The sequence below is a fragment of the Quercus suber genome, unplaced genomic scaffold, assembly GCF_002906115.3.
Source record: "Quercus suber isolate HL8 unplaced genomic scaffold, Cork oak 2.0 scaffold_4, whole genome shotgun sequence".
Lineage (NCBI taxonomy): Eukaryota > Viridiplantae > Streptophyta > Magnoliopsida > Fagales > Fagaceae > Quercus > Quercus suber.
In genome coordinates, this window is record NW_027069470.1 from 2,986,440 (window position 1) to 3,008,391 (window position 21,952).

Here is a 21,952-nt window from a genome sequence, read left to right on the forward strand (position 1 = left end):
CCCTTCTGATTTCCAATTCAAACAGATTTCATCAGATTATCAAATCCGATTTTTATGCAAACATAACAGCTGACTTATTTTGTATTCTTAACTTTACTATTTCACAAATGATTGTTATTTTTGTAAAATTTTGCTGAGGTCCAAGTTGAGCTATTGGAAAAAACGCGAGTGGTTGAATTTAACAATGTCTTCCAAAAAAGAGACCAATTGAGTCTACCAGTTTCAATAACTCAACAGCAAATTAAGGAATGTTTCAACCATAAACATACCGAAAAGAACTATATGTGGGACCACTTTTATCTTTATTACTAATAAAGAGTTTAACTTATTAAGTTTCTTGTTGTCAAATAGGAGATTTGTTTATACAAAAAATTAATTAATATTTTAGATCTAATAATAAATAACAATCATTAGGATAACCATTTATTTTTATTATTAATGAAGAGCTCAACTTGTTAAGTTTCTTGCTATTAGATAAGAGATTTGTCAATAACAAAAACCAATTGATGTCTTGGACCTGATAATAAAGAATAATTATCTTGGAATGGATGTCATAGGTTGAAATTCTATTGTATTTATAAAAAAAAAAAAAAAGAAAAAAGAGAAGAAAAAAGGAAAAGTATTTTAAAACGATCATATAAGAATTCCATTGACACCTAGCAAGGAAATAAAAACCTAACAATTTGCGAACAATATTCAAAAAGTACAATTTATATAATCCATTGTACAAAGCAAACCTTAGTAGGTGCATTAAATTTTTATTTTTTATTTTTGAGAATTTAGTAGGTGCATTAAAGAAACCCATAAGTGCATCACAAGAAAGAAAAACAGCAATCTAAAACACACACACACACAAACACTAACACCCACTTCAGCTTTCTTTCCTCCCCTACATGTGGTTAAGAGTAAGACAAGCCAGGGGTATCCTTTGTCAGTAGGACAATCTTTATAACAAAAGGAAAAACCAAATTTGTAATCTTCAAAATATTTGAAGTTTAACCATCTTACATGGCTCTCACAGCCTGGAACCTTGGTTCCTTTGGGAGGAACTTCTGCTCAACATAAACAGACATGTAGTCACCAAACACAAACTTGGGGTAAACTTGATCCACCTCTTCCTTAACATTCTCCACTAGCTGTGGTGCAGGGGATATAGTGGCCTTAAGCGAGGGATTGTAAAATGAAGCAATTGATCTCCTGTTCCCTTCTGGAGCAGCCAAAACCCGGTGCCAGACACTCTTATATCGGCCATTGCTTAAGACCTCAACCTGATCTCCAGTGTTGATGACGATGGAGTTTGGTAGTGGCTGGACATCGATCCATTTCCCATCTTTGAGGATTTGAAGACCACCCACCACATCGTCTTGGTAAAGTAAGATGACACCGCCGGCATCAGTGTGAGCTCGGAGACCATTCACCAGCTCTGGATGGGAACATGGGGGGTAGTGGCTCACCTTAGTACCAAAGAAGGCATCATCTCCTTCCCCATCAAATGCCTTCTTAATGTATCCCTTTGGTAAGCCCAAATTCTCATCCATCACTTCCATGACCTTTGCTGCCAATTTCTTCAATTCTGACCGGTATTCAGCCATGATTTCCCTGTAACATCACAAGCCAAACGATATCAGAATCCACATATTTAAGGACTAGGAATTTCTAACTAGTTTAATGAACCTTGGTAAGTTTTTAGGTCATCTGCATGCTTTTGGCTAGAAGTTGAACTTATCAAATTTGCATTAGAATAACGTTCCATCATTTTGAGAATTAATGTCATAAACGTACAAGTTTAAAAGAGAAAACATAAAGCATGGATTGTATTTGTACCCAAAAGATCAGAAATTGATTTCAAAGTTGAGAACCACATGGTGCCATGAGAGGATATCCAGAAATCTAAAAAAGAAATTACTATGGAAGTTGGAAATCCTAGACTCAGTCTAGTGACAAAATGACACATTTTGTTGCTTAAAATCCATTAATGTCATAGTGTTAAGGTTGGTATATATTGCTTATAGTTGTTTGGTTGTCGACATTATTGGATTCTCATTGTACTATATTCTTTGCTCTTTCCAATTTGCCAGCAACCAAAGTAAGAGTTTTAGTAACTAGCAGTCTAGCACAGAACTCAGCCTCTTTAGTAAAGCCTGAACAAATTTCAGCATAGTGATCACTATAGGAAATTAATGTATATATGCAATGCTTACTTGAATCCTGGGGTTTGAGCTGGCCACTCGTTATCGTCTACGAGAGTAACGACATCCTCCCAGTCCACATTCTCCAACTTGCCGCTCTTGGTTTCCGCCAATTCATTCAACTTCTTCACTAGTGTTGAGTTCTTGAAATTTTCTTCTCTTTCAAGCTTAAACCACTCGGAGCTGACCTTCTTCACCCTTTCAAGGAGCTCCTCCGAAATCCCGTGGTTCACCAGCTGTAACATTAATGCAACCATAAATATTCTTGTGCACATAATCATACATTAACTAAAATAAAATATAGACAAGGGATAGAATGGTGATGGGAATTGGGAACTCATTCCCACCATTCTTAGACACCGTTTTGTATGTAATCGACTTTGGATATTGCTAAGGAAGTGAAAGAAGTACCTGGAAGAATCCCCATTCCTCACATCCATTAGCAATTTGAGCCAATGTCTCGGCCCTCTTCTCGCCATTGAGCTTTGAGAAATCAATCACAGGGATCGCCATTGAAGCAAAACAAGAGGCAAAGATGGAGACAGATAGAGAGAGAAAGAGAGCTGTTCGTTGAAGTGTTTGTGTTTAGCTTAGTTTGCTATGTTGTGCTTTGGAAGAGGGGATCCTCTAGCCTATTTATAGTAAAGCTTCCCGCCATCTCGCGGATGTCAACCTCTGAATATTTTAATCCGTTTTGTTTTGTTTCCTTTTCTATCAAGAAGCCGTTAGGGAAGGTATGGGACGGTGACATTAATAAATAACATATATACATAAATACAAGGTCAATGCTTGTTTGAGGTACTACTGGTAATCCACAACACAAGCATACCCTTTTAGGTGATGCATCTCATAGTCCTTAATTATATTCATTAATTGCATAATTAAGCCACTTTGATTAACTGCCTCATGGAGAACATGGGTCATCAAAATTCATGAAAGATGACTTCCCTTCTATAATAGGGTATTAATTATCTCATACATTTGTTGTATGTATAATCTATTTTATAATATGTGGTGAGCCTTATATCTGTGTGAAATTATTGTAAAAAAATGATGCATATATTGGCTGCACAAGATACATTATTTTAAAAATAGGGTAGCTACATCCATTGGATTTGAGCCTGCATTAACACAAGTCAATATTTCTCTAGTTATACCTCATTAACACAAGTCAATATTTCTCTAGGTATACCTCTTCCACGTGGTAACATTGCCAACAATAATCAATGAATATATAGCATAAAACAAATGGCTTAATGTAATCTGCCTGATAAAAGAGTCTAACTTTATGGCAGGTTACAAGATGCTGCACCATACATGTGAAATGTATCATTTCTCTTGCCCATTATTATCACCTTGTTTAAATTTTTTAAAATATAGTTATACTTATAATTTAAATCTCTACCGACTAATGTTCAACATGTAATTCCACCCTTTTGACTTTTACACATGGAAATGCTTCTGATGGCAAGTACTTGAATCAATATTCAACTAATATTACGGATTTGTAGCCATAGTTTAAGGGTTAAGGAAGGCAGGTGAAGACTTCTATAAACAAAGCTATCATCAATCCCTAATTTGATACGTTGTCAACTTCATTGTAAGAAATATATAAGAATTTAATAGTTCTATTTTTTGTTTTTAAAAAAAATTGTGGAATAAAGTGAATTTTTTAGTGGAAAAATTATCTGTAACTTTCACCAGCTATGTTGTATGTACACGTGGTGTATCGTTGGCCATCTGATTTTATTCTGATTGTCCGAATGTTAGGGCACAATTCCAAGTTAACAGAGGAGACTGGCCGTCTGATCATGAACTTGTTTAGAAAAATTAATGAATTCATTGTTGTACTTGTGGTACTTCAAAGTTCTAACTTCAAAACCCTAATAATTTTTTCAAACTCTATTTTTTTTTGGTCGGGGAAAACCATAGTTGAATATTGCATTAGTGGCCGGGTGTGACGTCCTTATTAATCCTATTGTATACTTTATTCGTGTAACTTGCGCCACGTTGCATGGTTGATTTCATAACAATGTTTTCTAAATTATGGCTCTAATATACTAATACTTAGGTTGGATTGATATACTGGGTTGTAAATGAGTTTAGATTAGTTCATTTGATTTTATTCGAATACGAGTCAAATTTGAATTCAAGGCCCTTTTTTTTTTTTTTCTTCTGAATTCAAGGTTTTAAACTAGGAAGCCATATGGGAATGGGTATGGGTATGTGTTATCAACACAACAACATAAGTAAATTTTAAAAAATTATAACATGACATGATGAGTATGACACTATTGCCATATTTTAAATAAAGTGTTCTTACTTCCTAGGCTTTAAGCAATATTCTGTTTGGTTGATAAGATAATTTTTTTTTTTGGTCATAATGGAGGCAAAATTATAGGACTTTGGCTATCATTAATATGACATAGGGTCTATATGTCATTTGCTAATAAAATAAGTCGTATGACACATTAATGTTTTTCTTTTGGTCATGTGTTCGAGAAAATCTTTAACCATTCTAATTTGATCTGTAGTTGGTGCGCAAGTGATTGGCATTTGAGTAACAAACCTTTTATCATTTTTTATCATAAACTTTTCAAAAGTTAATGCCTTGATTTCTTTTGTTTTATCAGAAAGATTAATTATGCTTTATGCCAAATAATTTGTTTCATGCTATATGCTAATTCAAAGGAATTAATCATTTTGTCTTCAGAAGAAGATTTTCCATTTGTTGTAGTTATGAACCAAGTATGATATGGTTGAAAGATTTTTTTTCCTCTAATACTCCATCTTGTTGAACTTGTTAGAAGGTGAAATATTTTGATCATTAATTGAGATAAAATAATTTGGCTTGATGATGAACCAAATTATTCCATTAACAAGATTAGACTGAATTCCTCTAATCATAATTTTTAAGGGAGTCACTAAACTTTTTGTTTAAAACTTATATGTTCAAAATTGATTCATTTCTTGTCGGAGAGGCATTAAACAAATATATACTAATAAATTAATAATTAAATTATATTTGAAATTATATTATTTTGAAATGAATTATTTATACTATAAAAAAATTATAAATAATAATTTGATTTATTACAAATTTAATTTCAAGTCTATATAAGTATGTTTTTATATATATATATATATACACATGCATACATATAAATATATAATATCATCTACACCTTTCTAAAAAAAAAGGTTATATACACTTAATTTTTTTTTGGGAGAAACTATATACACTTAAATTGAGTCTCATGTTTACAATATTGTTTACAAATACATTGTTGTATTTGAGCTATTGACTCATTTAATAGTCAGGATTAATTAAACCTGAACTTGAGTTTGATTAGTTTGGTAAATAAATAGGTATAAATAAGAATTTTTCCAAACCAAACTTTAACTATTCAAAAATAATGCGGGTCATTTGCAGCCTACATTGATCTAAGGCTAGCTTGAGTTCATTATTTATACGTGAACTCGATCATATAGTGAAAACAAGCTTTGGTTAATAAAATAAAATAGAAGTTAGAATAGCAGCTTTTGATTAGTAAAATAATAATAATAATAATAATATATTATAATACAAACTTGACATAAATAAAAAAATTGACAGTTTGACAGTGAATGAAACACGTCAGTTGGATACAGAGAACCAAGGAAGCTAAAAAAAGAAAAAAAAAAAGAAAAAAGAAAAGGAAAAGGATATGATATAAACTTAGGACATTTGTTAAGTATATATGTGAGTGAAGTTATCTTTTGGAGAAATGAATTTGACATTTACTTTTCAGATCTTACAAAACCTTGTATTTATAGAGTGACTATCACGTACGCCAAATGTACATGATAATATTTTAGAAAACTTTTAATATTATTTTCATAAAAAATATAAAAAATTGTCAAAAAAAAACCTTTTTCTTTCTTCAGGAAAAGTTTTTTAAAATACTAGATACTAATACTTTCAGCCATCAATTAACTATTCTCATTTCTAATAAACTTACGGTTGCGGAGAAGAAAGTGGAACTGTCTCTCATTGGAACCATCTACTTTAGACATCTCCCCAAGCTCTTTCTATCCCTAGGCATATTCATTTCCCAATATTAATTTGCCATCAATGATTGAATCTCGTTTTTTAAAGTAAAGTTTCTGTTTACAATATTGACTAATTAATGACATTCAGAAAAAAAGAAAAAGGAAAAGAAAAGAAAAAGAGTACTAAATAATGACAATTAAACAGTATCCAGCCAAATGTAAACATTAGAGTAGAGTGGAAAGTCAATAGAAGCAACCTTTTCTTTCTTACTCTTTATATATATATATATATTTTTGTATTTGAGTTATTAAACATAACTTCAAGTTTTCTTCAACATTAAAGCATAAATTAGATTATACTTAATTTTATATTTTCATATATAATTTTGTATGATAAGGCGAAATTATCAAGACACATGCCTCAACAACAAATGCGTGGTCTCATCATTAGTAAATTTTTTGGTGCAAATGAAATGTAATCTCCTCTCCTAGTCTCCCACTTCCTTTCACCTTAATACCAATTTGCACTTCAAAAGGAAAAATGAAAAGAAAATCATGTATTGTTTTCAAATCTCTTTCATCATGTGAATTGATTTGAGCCCAATTGTTCCCATCTATTATGGTCTACGTCTACCAAATGCTGAAAAGTCTAATAATTTAAAGGTTAAACAATGATTTTGGCCTTTTATGTTAGATTTCAATTTTGTTCTTAATCTATGTATTGTTTCAATTTAGTTAAATGCTTCAATGGTTCTCTTATCCTATCTTACCATCACTATTCAAATTCCAATTGCTGATGTAACAACTATTTTCTTTATAAGCATGTCTTTATCACGATGATGTTAATGACATTGTAGTCTAACATGTTGTATATATGTGTTTATAGTGATTATAATATGTGAGAGGAACCCACTTTGAAAGTAGAAAAATGAAAGAAAGAATAAGAAATTTAGAATTGAAGAAGACATGTTCCGAGAATTTCACTCAAGCGTAATTCAGTCTGTGTTGGTGAATGACATTTGAAAGGAAAAAAAAGATAAAATAAAAAAACCCAATTATCACCTACAGCTTAGAGCATTCGCACTGGGCAAGCTAAATGCCAAATGTAAGCCTATTTTAGCATTTAATCCCAAAATCCTCACTCCATCAGAATTTGTAAAACCCAAGTATATTGCAAAAAAATTTGGAATTGTGCTACAGTGCAATTCCAAAGGTAGAATTGCACTGTAGCACTAGCACTATTGTAAAACTAAAACATATTATTTTATGCTCATAGTGTTTCTCATTTCCTCTCTCTCTCTCTCTCTCTCTCTCTCTCTCTCTCTCTCTCTCTCTCTCTCTCTCTCTCAAAGCTCGTCCCTCTTTCTCTCAGTCCTCACTCCTTCTCTCATCTCAATCTCTCTTTCTCGTTCAAGGCTTGCACCGGAGTTGGGTTGGGTTCGTGGTTTGATCTAGGCATGGTGGTGGCCAGAATTGGTTGATGATGGGTTTGGATCGGCGTGGATCGGTAATTTTTTTTGAATGGGTTTGTTGGTGATGGCTCAAATGGGTTTGAATCGGAGCTTTGATGGCTCCGATAGTGATTTTCTTTTAATGGGTTGATCGTTGGGTTTGATGGTTTAATGGGTTTACTAATCGGTTTTGGTTGTGGGTTTGGGGTTGAGTTTCGGTTGTGGATTGTGGTGGCATCGGTGTGGTGGGCCGTGGGTTGTGGTGACATGGTGGGTTTGGGGCTAAGTTTGGTGGGTCAGGTGGATTGGCGTGTGTTGTTGATGGTGGATTAGTGGGTTTTTGATAAACTGTGTTAATGGTGGATCAATGAGGTTTTTTTTTTTTTTTTTGATAAACTATGTTGGGGTTTTGGGTCTTACAGGTACGGTGGTGATGGAGGTGATGAGAGAGAGAGAGAGAGAGAGAGAGAGAGAGAGAGAGAGAGAGAGAGAGAGAGAGAGAAATATAAGTTGGGATGCTGGATGTATTGTAAAATAGTATTATATAATTGATAAAGTAGCTTTTTAGGATGATAAAATGGATGGGATAGCATTTCCTGATGTGAATGCTCTTAGTGGTCCACTTGCTTGTGAGAGGGAGCGGGCGCACAAGATAATTTTTGTTTAGGCCTAAGCCCAAAGTTAGTACTGCAAGCCATTCATATGGTAGTAATAATTAACAAACATTTTTAAAGTTGTAAGGACTTATTGAAACAATTGATACTTTAGAGACCAATTTAAATCTAACACATATTTTAGGGGCTAAAATCGAATTATGATCTACTTTAAAAGTAGCTATCTTAATTCTTATATTAAATGTTTTCGATTAACATTGATGGGTTCCAATTCAATTTTAACCAATTACTTAAGTTGATTAAAATTTTCAATTATGAAATGGTTCAATTACAGAGTGTTGGACACAACTATATTGCCAAAACTAAATTTCATGCCGTGAAAAAGTAAATTTCAAGACATACCATATCCCCACAATAGAGAAAAACCTAATGAAAAAAACCCTTACAGTCGGGTGATATATAGGTCATCACTTCCTGAAAAATCCACAAATAAAGATAGAGATAATAAGTATAAGGAACATACTCGATTCCGAAGCATCTATCTTTAGTGAAACTGACTAAGCTATTTAAGAACATTTCCAACTTGGTTGGACTACTTTTCTTATCTCCTTCAATGTTCACGAATTTCCCCAATTTGTGACTGACTTTACCACAACAACTTGATTTCGGTAGTAGTTGGTGCAAAGTTCTTTGTAGTAATATGCTTCAACAATAATCTAGAAATAGCTCAGTAAAACAAACCAAAGTGCACAATGTCGCAATAACTTTTCTCTGCGTGTCTTCTCTCTTATGATGATAGCCGTAAAATATAGCTTTNATATGTATTATTGAACTGTTAAATACAATGCCAAAGATTCTAACAAACTTCTGGACATGTTTCTCAAAAAAAAAAAAAAAAAAAACCATTTTTTAACATAACTAACTTTAATTAGCATACAGAGAACTAAATTGCTAAGACCCACATTCTAGAATATTTTTTTCCTTGGTGAAATAAATATTTTAATCATCAATTACATCTTCTAATTTTAACTTATTTATGTTTCTCAAAAAAAAAAAAAATTTAACTTATTTATAAGTCAGTTTTCTAAAATTTTGTTAATCTCACTTATGTGCTTTAACTTATCTTTTTCAATCTAGTTCTTTTGTCTAGTTCTATACAATCTCGTCATTAGATAAAATATTTTTCACTTTTCAAAACGTCGTTTTGGTGAATTTAACATTGCGGTTTGATGGAGGTGGATGGAAGGATTGTATTGGACACAATTGATATTAAAAGATTGAAATGGAAAAAAAAAAAAAAAAAAAAAATTAAGGGATTAAATTGAAAATATGTCAAAAATTGAGGCTACAATTTGTAATTTAACCAAATATAATTTTCATCAATTATGTTAATCTTCACCATTCTTTCATTATATAAATAAAAGTGAAATTAAAATACTTGAAATGAACGATTGTGAATTCTGATCAAAATGGGTACGTGCCATAGAAGAAGCTTCTTCTCTATTCCTAAAAAAAGAAGAAGCTGCAATACACCAAAATGTTTTGCTTTACTATGTACCACTAAGTTGTAATGCCATGCAGCGCAGGAATATATATATATATATATATATATATATATTTTTTAAACCTTGTGAAAATGTAATCAAAGAGGGTAGCTATTATGTTATTAGCTGACGATGTAATCAAGTATAGAAGAGATTTCAAAGTTTTTGATAAAAATGTTATGCGTCATGCCATATTGTAGAAAATCATCATCATGGTTAGCTAGCCTAATATTGTCATATTCTATTGTGAGCACTAAAGAGAAAGATTTGGTCTTCTAAAAAAAAAAAAGAGAGAAAGATTTGGGATTATTCTAATTAACGGTTGATACAAGAAGAATATTTCAAATTTTAACGAATGGAACAAGTGCATAGTATAGTAAATCAACTTGGTGATTTTAAATTGTTTCAAAGGATGATTATCAAGGCCTTAATTAAAGGATCAAGAGTTGATACATGCATGCTATTAAACCCTAGGTTAAAATAGTGTAAATTAACAATGTTCCACAGAAATGGTCAAAGATCAACTCAGCTTTTGTATTTGAGTTATTAAACATAACTTTAAGTTTTTCTCAACATTAAAGCATAAATTAGATTATACTTAATTTTATATTTTCATATATAATTTTGTATGATAAGGCGAAATTATCAAGACACATGCCTCAACAACAAATGCGTGGTCTCATCATTAGTAAATTTTTTGGTGCAAATGAAATGTAATCTCCTCTCCTAGTCTCCCACTTCCTTTCACCTTAATACCAATTTGCACTTCAAAAGGAAAAATGAAAAGAAAATCATGTATTGTTTTCAAATCTCTTTATCATGTGAATTGATTTGAGCCCAATTGTTCCCATCTATTATGGTCTACGTCTACCAAATGCTGAAAAGTCTAATAATTTAAAGGTTAAACAATGATTTTGGCCTTTTATGTTAGATTTCAATTTTGTTCTTAATCTATGTATTGTTTCAATTTAGTTAAATGCTTCAATGGTTCTCTTATCCATCTTACCATCACTATTCAAATTCCAATTGCTGATGTAACAACTATTTTCTTTATAAGCATGTCTTTATCACGATGATGTTAATGACATTGTAGTCTAACATGTTGTATATATGTGTTTATAGTGATTATAATATGTGAGAGGAACCCACTTTGAAAGTAGAAAAATGAAAGAAAGAATAAGAAATTTAGAATTGAAGAAGACATGTTCCGAGAATTTCACTCAAGCGTAATTCAGTCTGTGTTGGTGAATGACATTTGAAAGGAAAAAAAAGATAAAATAAAAAAAACCCAATTATCACCTACAGCTTAGAGCATTCGCACTGGGCAAGCTAAATGCCAAATGTAAGCCTATTTTAGCATTTAATCCCAAAATCCTCACTCCATCAGAATTTGTAAAACCCAAGTATATTGCAAAAAAATTTGGAATTGTGCTACAGTGCAATTCCAAAGGTAGAATTGCACTGTAGCACTAGCACTATTGTAAAACTAAATATATTATTTTATGCTCATAGTGTTTCTCATTTCCTCTCTCTCTCTCTCTCTCTCTCTCTTTCTCTCTCTCTCTCTCTCTCTCTCAGAGCTCATGATGATAGCCGTAAAATATAGCTTTTTTATACCTTTGAACACTTTAGTGTACGGATCCCAAGTGGGCTAGGTCATCATGGGCTGAAATTAAAAGTTACATAGCAGAACCCTGTCGCTTGTTCTGTTGAGAGGTATAGAGGCTAGAGTTGAGGTTCATCAAACCTCGATTGATTGAGTAGAGTCAAGCAGGAGTTGAGACCATTGGATCTTCACTGTTTTGAGCAAAATCTTGAGTAGTTTTCTTGTGTTTTCAACATAATTTTTCAACCTTATTTTAGATACTTAAACTATGATAGGCCAAATGCGTATTGACCCCTTGTGATAAATTAATCAATTAATTTAGTCAAGTGAATTAATTAAGTTAATTAACATGCAAAACGCGTGGTAGCAAAAACAAATCACCAACTAAACTAAGTATGCAGTGGAAATTAAATTAACACGGTGATTTGTTTACGAATGGGGAAAATCTACAAGGCAAAAACCCATCGGGTGATTTTCAGGTCACCCACACCCGAAATTCCACTATTATCAAAACAAACAGTTACAAGTAAAGGAATCCCAGTATCTTATACCAACCTACAGTTGAACCCTTACCCCAATATCCAATTGAACTTGTTCTGTAGTGACAATTTCTCCTTTTGATGCATGGCTCTCAAGTACGTGACTAACCAATTGTGTGGATCTCAGTACGCGACTTCACTCACCAACTAGAGAAGATTGTTGGTTGCAAAGTTCTTCAGTTCATCCACGATGAAGATCAAGAAGATTCTTGGTCACAAAACCCTATAGTGCACATATACAACAAATTCTTCAAGAATGATGAACTAGGGCAAAACTTTGTCTCCAGTTATAATTTGCTTGAGCAAACTTTTCTTAAATCTTGTGCAACTTATGTACTCTTTGACGGCCCTTAAAATAATCATTTTATATATCTAGGGTTAGGAGAAAAGAAGTCCCAAAGACACATTCACGGATTACAAGAAAACAGATCAGAATTTTTGTTTCTTTCTTAAACCTCGACAGATAGGAGGTGTCGAGCAGCTGTCAAGTACACAGGCTAAACAGCTTCTTAAACTTCAACACATGCTAGTTGTCGAGCTTTAATAAACTTGCACTTCTTAGCTTATTTCTTGGACAGACTTGATAACTTTAACACTTGATCTTGAAACACAGTTTCTTGAAGTATTAAGAATACCTAGATCTATCTAATTATAAGTAAAGTACGTTTTGTCAAAGGATTAGCCAATTAAATAAAAGAATGACATACGTTCTTAGCAAGTGAAACACATATGTCCTAACAAACTAAAACTCAAATATGTCAAAAGTGTGTTTTGACTTGAATTTGCCAACACAACAACATTTGAACTTAACAAACATTATATTATAATATCGTTGAACCAAGGTTTGGGGTTTTTTAATTATATTTTGAAACTTAGATGGTGTCTCTTATTTTGATAGTCTTATTTCATTCAAAATTAGTAATATAGTTTTTTTCTTTTTTGAGAGAGAGAAAATTAGTAATATAGTTAGCCCAAAATATGTGATAGTGTAAGGTACCAACTTGGCCGCCGTAATACGAGGTAACTTCTTTCAACTAACAACATAGAGTAGTTTTTGCAAGCATGTTACCTGTAAATTAAAAAGAAAAGCTTTGCCATGAAAGGGAACAAGAAAAATTGAATAGCCCAAGGCCTCAAATATATAACTAGTCTTCTTTGGTAGAGGCAACGCCCTCCTCCATCGATAATGGTATACTTCCTAGGGAAGAGATGCACTATTCTTCTTATTATTATAAGAGCCATATTAATGGGTTTTCCTTTCAAAGGATTTAGTGAGGTGCTTTAAGAGTATTGAATACTCCTCAATTGTTAGCAAATGAGTGCTCATCTTTAATCAATAATTTGGATTTGTTCAACAAAAAAGTACTACTTATAAAATTAATTAACTGAGATCCATATATAAGTTGTGCATGTTGAAATTGAAGATGAATGATGTATTTTTGTTTTAAAAATCAAGCATAGATTTGAGTTTTTCTTGGGAAAATAATAGGTAAAAAAAGAACTTTATTTTATTTTTATAATAAAAAAGCATTTATTACTTCTTAGTAGGTGTCTTAAGGGACTTGCCAATAATTTTCTTATTATTTATCAGGGATCCATATATAATAGGACTTTTGATACATTCCCCCAAGACATTGTCCATAAAGGATAGCCAAGTGTTTCCTTTGGAAGAAGTGTTGCATGGTAGTTTATTATAGTGATTCCCTTCCTTTCATCCAAAGGAGTCTCTGTCTCTCTCTCTCTCTGTGTCACACACATGGTGCTGAGTAATAGTGCCCCTCACACGTTACTCATAAGGGTGACATAAAGAAAAAATTGGTCTAGGGTGCCTGTACATAGATATGGTTTGTGGTCTTTGTCCTTCATTTTTTTTTTCTTTTTTTTAACTAATCTCATCGAAATCATTGTTAATATTTTAATAAGAACCTATAAAATAGTTAGCAAAAATAGTATATTAGCAAGCAGAGTCATGGGCGTGGTCGGCATAACCTATTTTCTAATTATTTTTTTGCTCAAATTTAGTGGGCATTCGGTTAATTAATTAATCACCGATTGGCTTTGGATTAATTAATTCATTCTTTAAGAGAAAATTTAATCTTAAATGATTAAAATGGAAGCCCCTATGAGTCAATCGATGCAATGACCCAATCTTAGTAGTTTGACAATTTCAAAACTTGATTAAAAATTTAAAGCATCCTTGTTAGTTACATAACTACCTACAACCGAATTTAACCATGCCGTAATGAGATTATTATATTCATATGCATGTCTTCTGACGGTGACCCTGTTCTTATTTTTATTGATAGCATTGAGCACAATTAAATTTATATTTCTTTCTTCTCAAAAAATAAAAACTTAATATTTCCTTCTTCATGCAATGACGACTTGTCTAGAAGCATTTTTTTTTTTTTAAATTTTTTATTTTAATAGGAGATCTTTTCATTAATATTCATAGGAGAAAAGATTACCAAGGAGAAATTATTAGGTCCACCAAGAAGACTATTAATGTAGTTCTCCCAATTAATGAGATAATGCTATTTATGCAAATGTGTGAGTGAATTTCTCAATCAGCACAACGAATAAAAAATTAAAATTACCAAATGATGTCACATTTGTATAAACAAGAGCAATTTATTGGTTAGGAGGTTAGGGAGGACCATGTCAGCAGTCCTCCCGATGGACCTAAAAATTTCTCATTAAGGACATTAAGAGCATAAATTAAGGTGTGTTTAATGTTTCATTAAATGATATTTTTAAAAATTAAAGTCAAATTGTACATATATATATCAAGAAAAAGTGAAAAACACAAATATAATAAATTTGTACATAAAAACAAATAAATCAGTGACAAATTTATTTTTCTTTTTGAAAAGTATGTATTAAAATTGTTAGAAAAGTTAACAGATGCTCAAAGAGTATTGACTTAGGATATATTTTTAGAAAATTTTTATGGGGAAAGAAAAAACAATTAATTTTGTAAATCTTTATTTTCTTTGATTTATATATATATATAAAAACCTTAGGGATTTCGTTGATTACACCATGGATGTTGATATTAGGAAGGATATAGACGATGAAATGTGATATGAAAATGACAGTGATTAGATTAGAAGAACCTTAGAATGAGAATTTCTTTTCGATTTCATATTTGTAATTAGCTAGTTTACCTTAGATTGAGAATTCTCTTTTGGATTACATATTGTAAATTTGTAGTTAACTAGTTTTTATATGCTAACTAGCCTAATTTATTTTGGATTTGAAACTTAGAATTTGGAAAACATTTCCACATGTGAAGATAATATTTTGGTACTTAGTTGCTAATTAAACATGTACTAAACTTTTTAGATACATAATGTCAAAAGTTGAATATATTTTGTTTCGTTAGAATGACATAAGAATGATGTAGTACGTGCCAATTACATTTTATGATACAATTTTTTTTAATGGATGGATTCATATTTTAAGTGATTATATAACATATAAAGTCACTATCAATAGGTTTTTTGCTTAAAATCTGAAAATAGGTAAGATCTTACGATCCATGATCCGATCCTATGATTCACGATTCTACTTACCTCCCACGATCCTACGTAGGATTCCGATTTTGACAACCTTAATTGTGTTAGACCCCTCCTTCAATCATAACACAACTCATTAATTAAGCAAATTGACATGACATGACTTATTTCAACCTATTTAATACACAATTTAAGAAGAATAAAGTAAGGAGAGAGTTTTTTTCTTCTTTTTTTGTGGTTAAAGGTTCAGAGACTTTAGAGTTTCAATAAAGACTTTATCAATATATCAATATAACCATTAAATTATTTTAATTACGTAACCATATTTAGAATTCAAATTTATCTAAGAGAAAATGATATTTATTTATATTAATCAGGTAATTTTGGGTTAAACATGTCAACATGGAATTGACCNTATATATATTTATATTTATAGAATTTAATTTTAATCCTAAGAACACTCTTTAATAAGAAAAATAAAAAAATAAATAATTGTTTTTATTTTTGAATTTCAACGCTCTGATGATAGCTCTTTATTATCAGATCAAGACATCAATCAGTTTTTGGTGTAGGCAAGTATTGAATTCTAAATCTCTTATTTAATCATCAAGAGACTTTACCAGTTGAACTAACTAAAACCTACATAAATAAATAAAAGCCTTTACAAAATGAAAGTTTGGCCATTCTTCATTATTATAAAATAATGGGGTTTTCATTACTTTTTTTGATCTCGAGACTTTTTCCATGCACGTAGCATTCATGAAGCCCTAGTAAAACTTATAACGATTCAACAATGTTATCATAATAATAAAATCGAACATAAACCTTTAATGGTGAGTAATTTTGTACTACCCAAAAAGGAAGAAGAACGGAAATTGGCACGTACGTACAATTATCATTAAGTTTTTTAAATTTAATTTTTATTTATAAGAAATGATAATAAACTTTATCTATTGGTTACTGATACCAATGTTAGATCTCATCAGAAAAATGAGCTATTATCTTAGAATTTATGTTGGGATTAAAGTAATACATCTTTACTATATATATATAACCCGTATTATAAATTATAATGAGCTTATCAGAGTGTATATAGAGAGTTTAATCTTAGGCTAAACCTAGGATTATCATTAGTAGGATTAGTATTACTTTACTTGAACTAGACTAATTAAATGGGCTTAGGTTTTGCATAAATCTCTTATTTTATATGGTGTAAGATATATATAAAAAAAAAACCTTAATATTCACTCTAGAACCACAATAATTTTTACAAAACATTTTACAATTGTTGATACGAGTGATAATTCGTGTTTCTATGTCGTGTTCGTGTCATGTCAAGATATGGGTATTTGAAGACATGTCTCAACTCTAATCCAACCAATTTAATAATCGTGTTCATGGTTGTTAAAATCGCGATCCAGATTGTAAAATTGCATGATTTTACGATCTCACCTCACTAAAAAGTTTAAAATCGTAGCAGAATCGCAAAAATGGTAGGATTGTATGTAGGATCGTGTAGAATCGTATAGGATCGTAGGATCGTATGAGATCCTACCGATCCTACCATTTGGCTTTTTTTAATTTTTTTTAAATTTTTTATTTTTTAAGTGGGATTCATTTGGGTAAGATAATCCACCTAAACCCACAAGCCCAACGGGTTATCAGAAACCCAATAATGAATTGAAGTCCCAAATTTACCCTCATGTCAACGTAAAATCTCAAAAAAACCTTAGGGATTTCGTTGATTACACCATGGATGTTGATATTAGGAAGGATATAGACGATGAAATGTGATATGAAAATGACAGTGATTAGATTAGAAGAACCTTAGAATGAGAATTTCTTTTCGATTTCATATTTGTAATTAGCTAGTTTACCTTAGATTGAGAATTCTCTTTTGGATTACATATTGTAAATTTGTAGTTAACTAGTTTTTATATGCTAACTAGCCTAATTTATTTTGGATTTGAAACTTAGAATTTGGAAAACATTTCCACATGTGAAGATAATATTTTGGTACTTAGTTGCTAATTAAACATGTACTAAACTTTTTAGATACATAATGTCAAAAGTTGAATATATTTTGTTTCGTTAGAATGACATAAGAATGATGTAGTACGTGCCAATTACATTTTATGATACAATTTTTTTTAATGGATGGATTCATATTTTAAGTGATTATATAACATATAAAGTCACTATCAATAGGTTTTTTGCTTAAAATCTGAAAATAGGTAAGATCTTACGATCCATGATCCGATCCTATGATTCACGATTCTACTTACCTCCCACGATCCTACGTAGGATTCCGATTTTGACAACCTTAATTGTGTTAGACCCCTCCTTCAATCATAACACAACTCATTAATTAAGCAAATTGACATGACATGACTTATTTCAACCTATTTAATACACAATTTAAGAAGAATAAAGTAAGGAGAGAGTTTTTTTTCTTCTTTATTTGGGGTTAAACATGTCAACATGGAATTGACCAATTTCTTAATTGTGTTAAGTGTGCAACTCATTTTTGACACTAACCTATTTATACTAAACACTAACACGTAAAAAACCATGTCATATTCATAGCATGTTCACGTGTCATGTCAAATATTACCACCCTTAACTATGGAGGTGGCAAGTTGTTAATAGTAAATGATAAAGTGATGTTAATGGTAGGTCGAATAAAAACCAATAAAAACCTGTCATCTCAATTGTTATGTTTACAATATCACTTAGAATATAATAGAAATTTAATAACTTCTAATGATAAGGAGGAGCCGAACCGTGTAATGGATGTCAAGAATTTTGCAGCTTAGTGACATAATTGGTCTCCCTTATGAGCCAAGTTTCGAATCCCACTTTCCCACTTGTAACAATTAAAACAATCCTCACTTGTAACAAGTAAAAAAATATAATAAAAAAGATGGAGAGAAGAAGCAGAGAAACCAATAACGTTTCAAAATGAAAGAAAAACAAATTCCATTTACAATAGTAACCAAACAATATTAAAAGGAAAAAAAAAAAAAAAATCTGCATTCTCTAAATTTTACTTTCATCGAATTCTACATGTAAAATCATGAGCTGATAACAAATATCTTTTGGGTAAGGACCAACGGTGGCTTTAGGAATTTTTTGATGGTGGTCATTAAGAAACTTAAATCATACAAAATCTAATAAAAAGAGAACTTTATATGTTGACCAAAAAAAAAAAAAAAAACCACAACAAACACAGAATTTTACAATTTCTCTCTACGAATTTTCTTATTTTGAAATTGTTACATGATAGTCTAATTATCAATATTGCAAACTACATCTCTTTCAAAATTTTAGTTAAATAAAATTTTTCTTGGACTTTTTCTTTTTGTTTGTAAGGACCTAATATTTTGTTAAAGAGACTAAAGTTTGAGGAAAAAGTTTGGTTACAAACTTAACAAATTAACATTGCTACATATTTTGAAAATTTAACAGTTAAATTGCATGTTCTTTATATTCTTAAAACATATGTCAATTTTCATGCCAATTGAATGTTATTTACTATTCAATTCATAAACTTATTTTTTATGTATAATTTTAGACTACAAAAACTCAAAATTTATGTTGTGCAGACAGCATCTTAGGACTCAAATCAATAACAGTAAATAAATAGAAATTAAATAATAAGCACACAAACAAAGAACACAAGAATTTACGTGGTTCGGCAAATTGCCTATCTTCACAGTGATGATAAAGAAATTTCACTATAAAAATAGGGAGATACAATAGTATACAAGAACACTCTCAAGAAACCTAAATCCCAATTACACTATAACACTCTCTCACATAAACAATAAGAATAGAAGCTGGCCTCTCTTTTTTCTCTATTTTCTTTTATGCGGCTGCACTTACTAGGTTAATCGAATTCTTGATCTCTCTATATATGCCGTTCAACACAAACCTAATATATATGTTATAGGTCGGCAATACTGGGAATTATATTCCTAGAGTATTCAGTCATACTTGACTGACATACAAGCAATGGGCTTGTGGGCTTCAGTGGCAATTCAAGCCACAAATTGAACCCACGTCAACAATTTAAACATTTAATTTATGACTATTAACTTTTAATTTTTTTGAAATTTTGCAAGTAAAGAAGATATAAAAAGAAAATGTAAATTAAATAGTAGATTTGTTAAAATTCATATCCAATAAAAAAATATTGAATGGAGTTGTAGCCTTACTCTACAATCAAGTTTATTACTAAAATTTGTACATAGTTTAATTACATTGGGTCTAAAATATTTAGAGTGATCACAATATTTTTTTTTTAAAATAAAAAAATCATAAATTTTTAAAATTTATACATAATAATTAATTGTTTTTAGGCCAGGGTGGGCCTGTGAGCACCCTAGACTCTGTGGGAGCCGCCCCTGGTAAGGACTATCATTTTCAGTTGGAAAAGAAAAAACAATCTTTTTTCCATCATTCCCATACTTGTTACCTTCTTCTAACAAGCAAAGTACGTTATTATCTAATAGAAACAAAACATAAATAAATTAAGTCAACTAATCATTTTGTGAATTCATGATTAAAAATTTTAAGCATCCTTGTTAGTCGCATAACTACCTACAACCGTATTTAACCACTCCTTAATTGGAATAATATATGCATGACTGCTGATGGTGACCGTGAGTGATCTGATATCTATCCTTTTTTTTTTCATTGGTAGCATAAAATATATTTAGTTTATTATTTCTTTCTCCCTGCTGCAACAAATACTTTTCTAGAAACCCTTCCATTCTCTCTTTATATATTCTAAGGAAAAAAAAAAAAAAAAACAGAAAATTCAGTACCGAAATCAATGTTAGATCTCAATCATTTAGTCTTGATTTTTGCCGTCTCTTTTTTTAAATAGGGAAAAATTAACGGATAACTATTTTTAAAATTTTTTTATTGGAAAAGAAAAAAGTAATTAATTTTTTTCTTCTTCATATTTTTATATTTCATATAGAAGTAGTATTAAAACTTTCTTGAAATGGTCGCTATTAATTAACAAATACTTTAAGATTACTCCTTCACAAGTTTGAGGGTGGGGGGTGTTAGATATATTATGATCCAATTCAATTATAGGCTCGTGTGCTTGTAGAACAAGCATATTGATCCAATTGTAAGTTCATGTTCTCGTAGAACAAACATACTAATCTTAGGTTAGTTTATGGTTAGCTTAGGGTTAGTCATATATTTTTTAGTATATAAACTCTACATTAGGTTCATTGACTGTACAGATGTATGTCATTAGGCCGAACCACATAAATCTTTGTGTGTGCTCCCTCTTTTTTGCTTCCGCTCATCATTCAATTGTTACATATAATCACACAACAACTTTCACAATAATAGTAATAACTACTATCTTATAGTCCATCTAATTAGGTTTGCAACTGTTGGTTTAGTCTTGTGCCACCATTTTAAACAACAAGACAAATGTTTCTTTAGACTTCCCATTTCTAGGGGATTGAAATATGGTGCAATAGCCCTATTGCACCATGCAATACCACATTTTTGATAGCCAAGATTAAAAGTTAAAAAACTTACTTTTAATATCAACCATTGAATAAAAAATTTTAACTTTTAACATTTTCATCACTTTACCTTCTCAACTCTTTTCTCTCACAATTCCATTTTGAGTAGGGATGGAGTTAGGATTCGAGCTTAGGGGGGCCGGAATTCCGCAAGGGTTTCAATTTCATATTGAGGTTATTTTAGTTTAGTTAAAGTCTTAGAGAAATTATATATTTTGGTACTAGTAATTCCTAGTATACCGTTTGAGATTATCACTATATATATTATATTTAATTTTTTGATAAGAATATATTATATCTAACTTAATAATATATTGCACAAGACAGATATAATTCATATATCTAACTTAATAACATATTGCACAAGACAGATTTAGATTGCTATCACACCTCTATATATATATAAACAAAAAATAAATAAAAGGTAGGAAAAAGAAATATGTGGAGAAGTAAATCTCACGTGCAGACTAGGGGTGAGTTTGGTTCAGCTTTTTGTAAAAGTGCATAATGAAAAAGTGGAGTTTTCAAAAAGTGCATAATGAAAAAGTGGAGTTTCAAAAAGCTGAGTGTTTGGTAAAAACTGTTAAAAAGTGCTTTTTGAAAAAGCTGAGTGTTTGGCTAGCACTTATAAAAGTGGCAGTTTAAGGGATAAATTACCAAAAAGGACAATGTATATATAAGGAAGTTTATTTCATACTTTTTTTATTTTTTTTATGTGAGTTTATTTCATACTTAAATCAACTACTTCATATACTTAAATCAATTTTTCTCTTTCTAAAAAAATTAATTTTTTCTCATCAATATTAGCTAATAATAACCTACCACTTAAAATTTATTGTGAAAATATTGTAAAATTATTGTGATAATTGATACTGATTTTAATTTTAACATACTATTAAAATTA

At 30.8% G+C, this 21,952-nt stretch overlaps 1 protein-coding gene across 1 annotated transcript; it reads right to left on the reverse strand.

The window, feature by feature from the left end:
• Positions 1-682: 682 nt before the first annotated feature.
• On the reverse strand, positions 683-2,820 carry LOC111999284 (1-aminocyclopropane-1-carboxylate oxidase 5). Its single transcript, XM_024031416.2, has 3 exons — positions 2,601-2,820; positions 2,202-2,425; positions 683-1,599 (listed from the first exon to the last, which is right to left on the reverse strand). The coding sequence occupies exons 1-3, from the start codon at positions 2,700-2,702 to the stop codon at positions 1,005-1,007; spliced, it is 921 nt and encodes a 306-aa protein (XP_023887184.2). The 5' UTR covers positions 2,703-2,820; the 3' UTR covers positions 683-1,004.
• Between the last annotated feature and the right edge of the window lie 19,132 nt (positions 2,821-21,952).

Coding starts and splice junctions, on each gene's coding strand:
- LOC111999284 (XM_024031416.2), bottom strand. CDS start 2,702: ATGGCGATCCCTGTGATTGATTTCTCAAAGCTCAATGGCGAGAAGAGG. Junction 2,426..2,600: donor AGGAATGGGGATTCTTCCAG/GTACTTCTTTCA, acceptor TTAATGTTACAG/CTGGTGAACCACGGGATTTC. Junction 1,600..2,201: donor GCTCAAACCCCAGGATTCAA/GTAAGCATTGCA, acceptor GTGATGTTACAG/GGAAATCATGGCTGAATACC.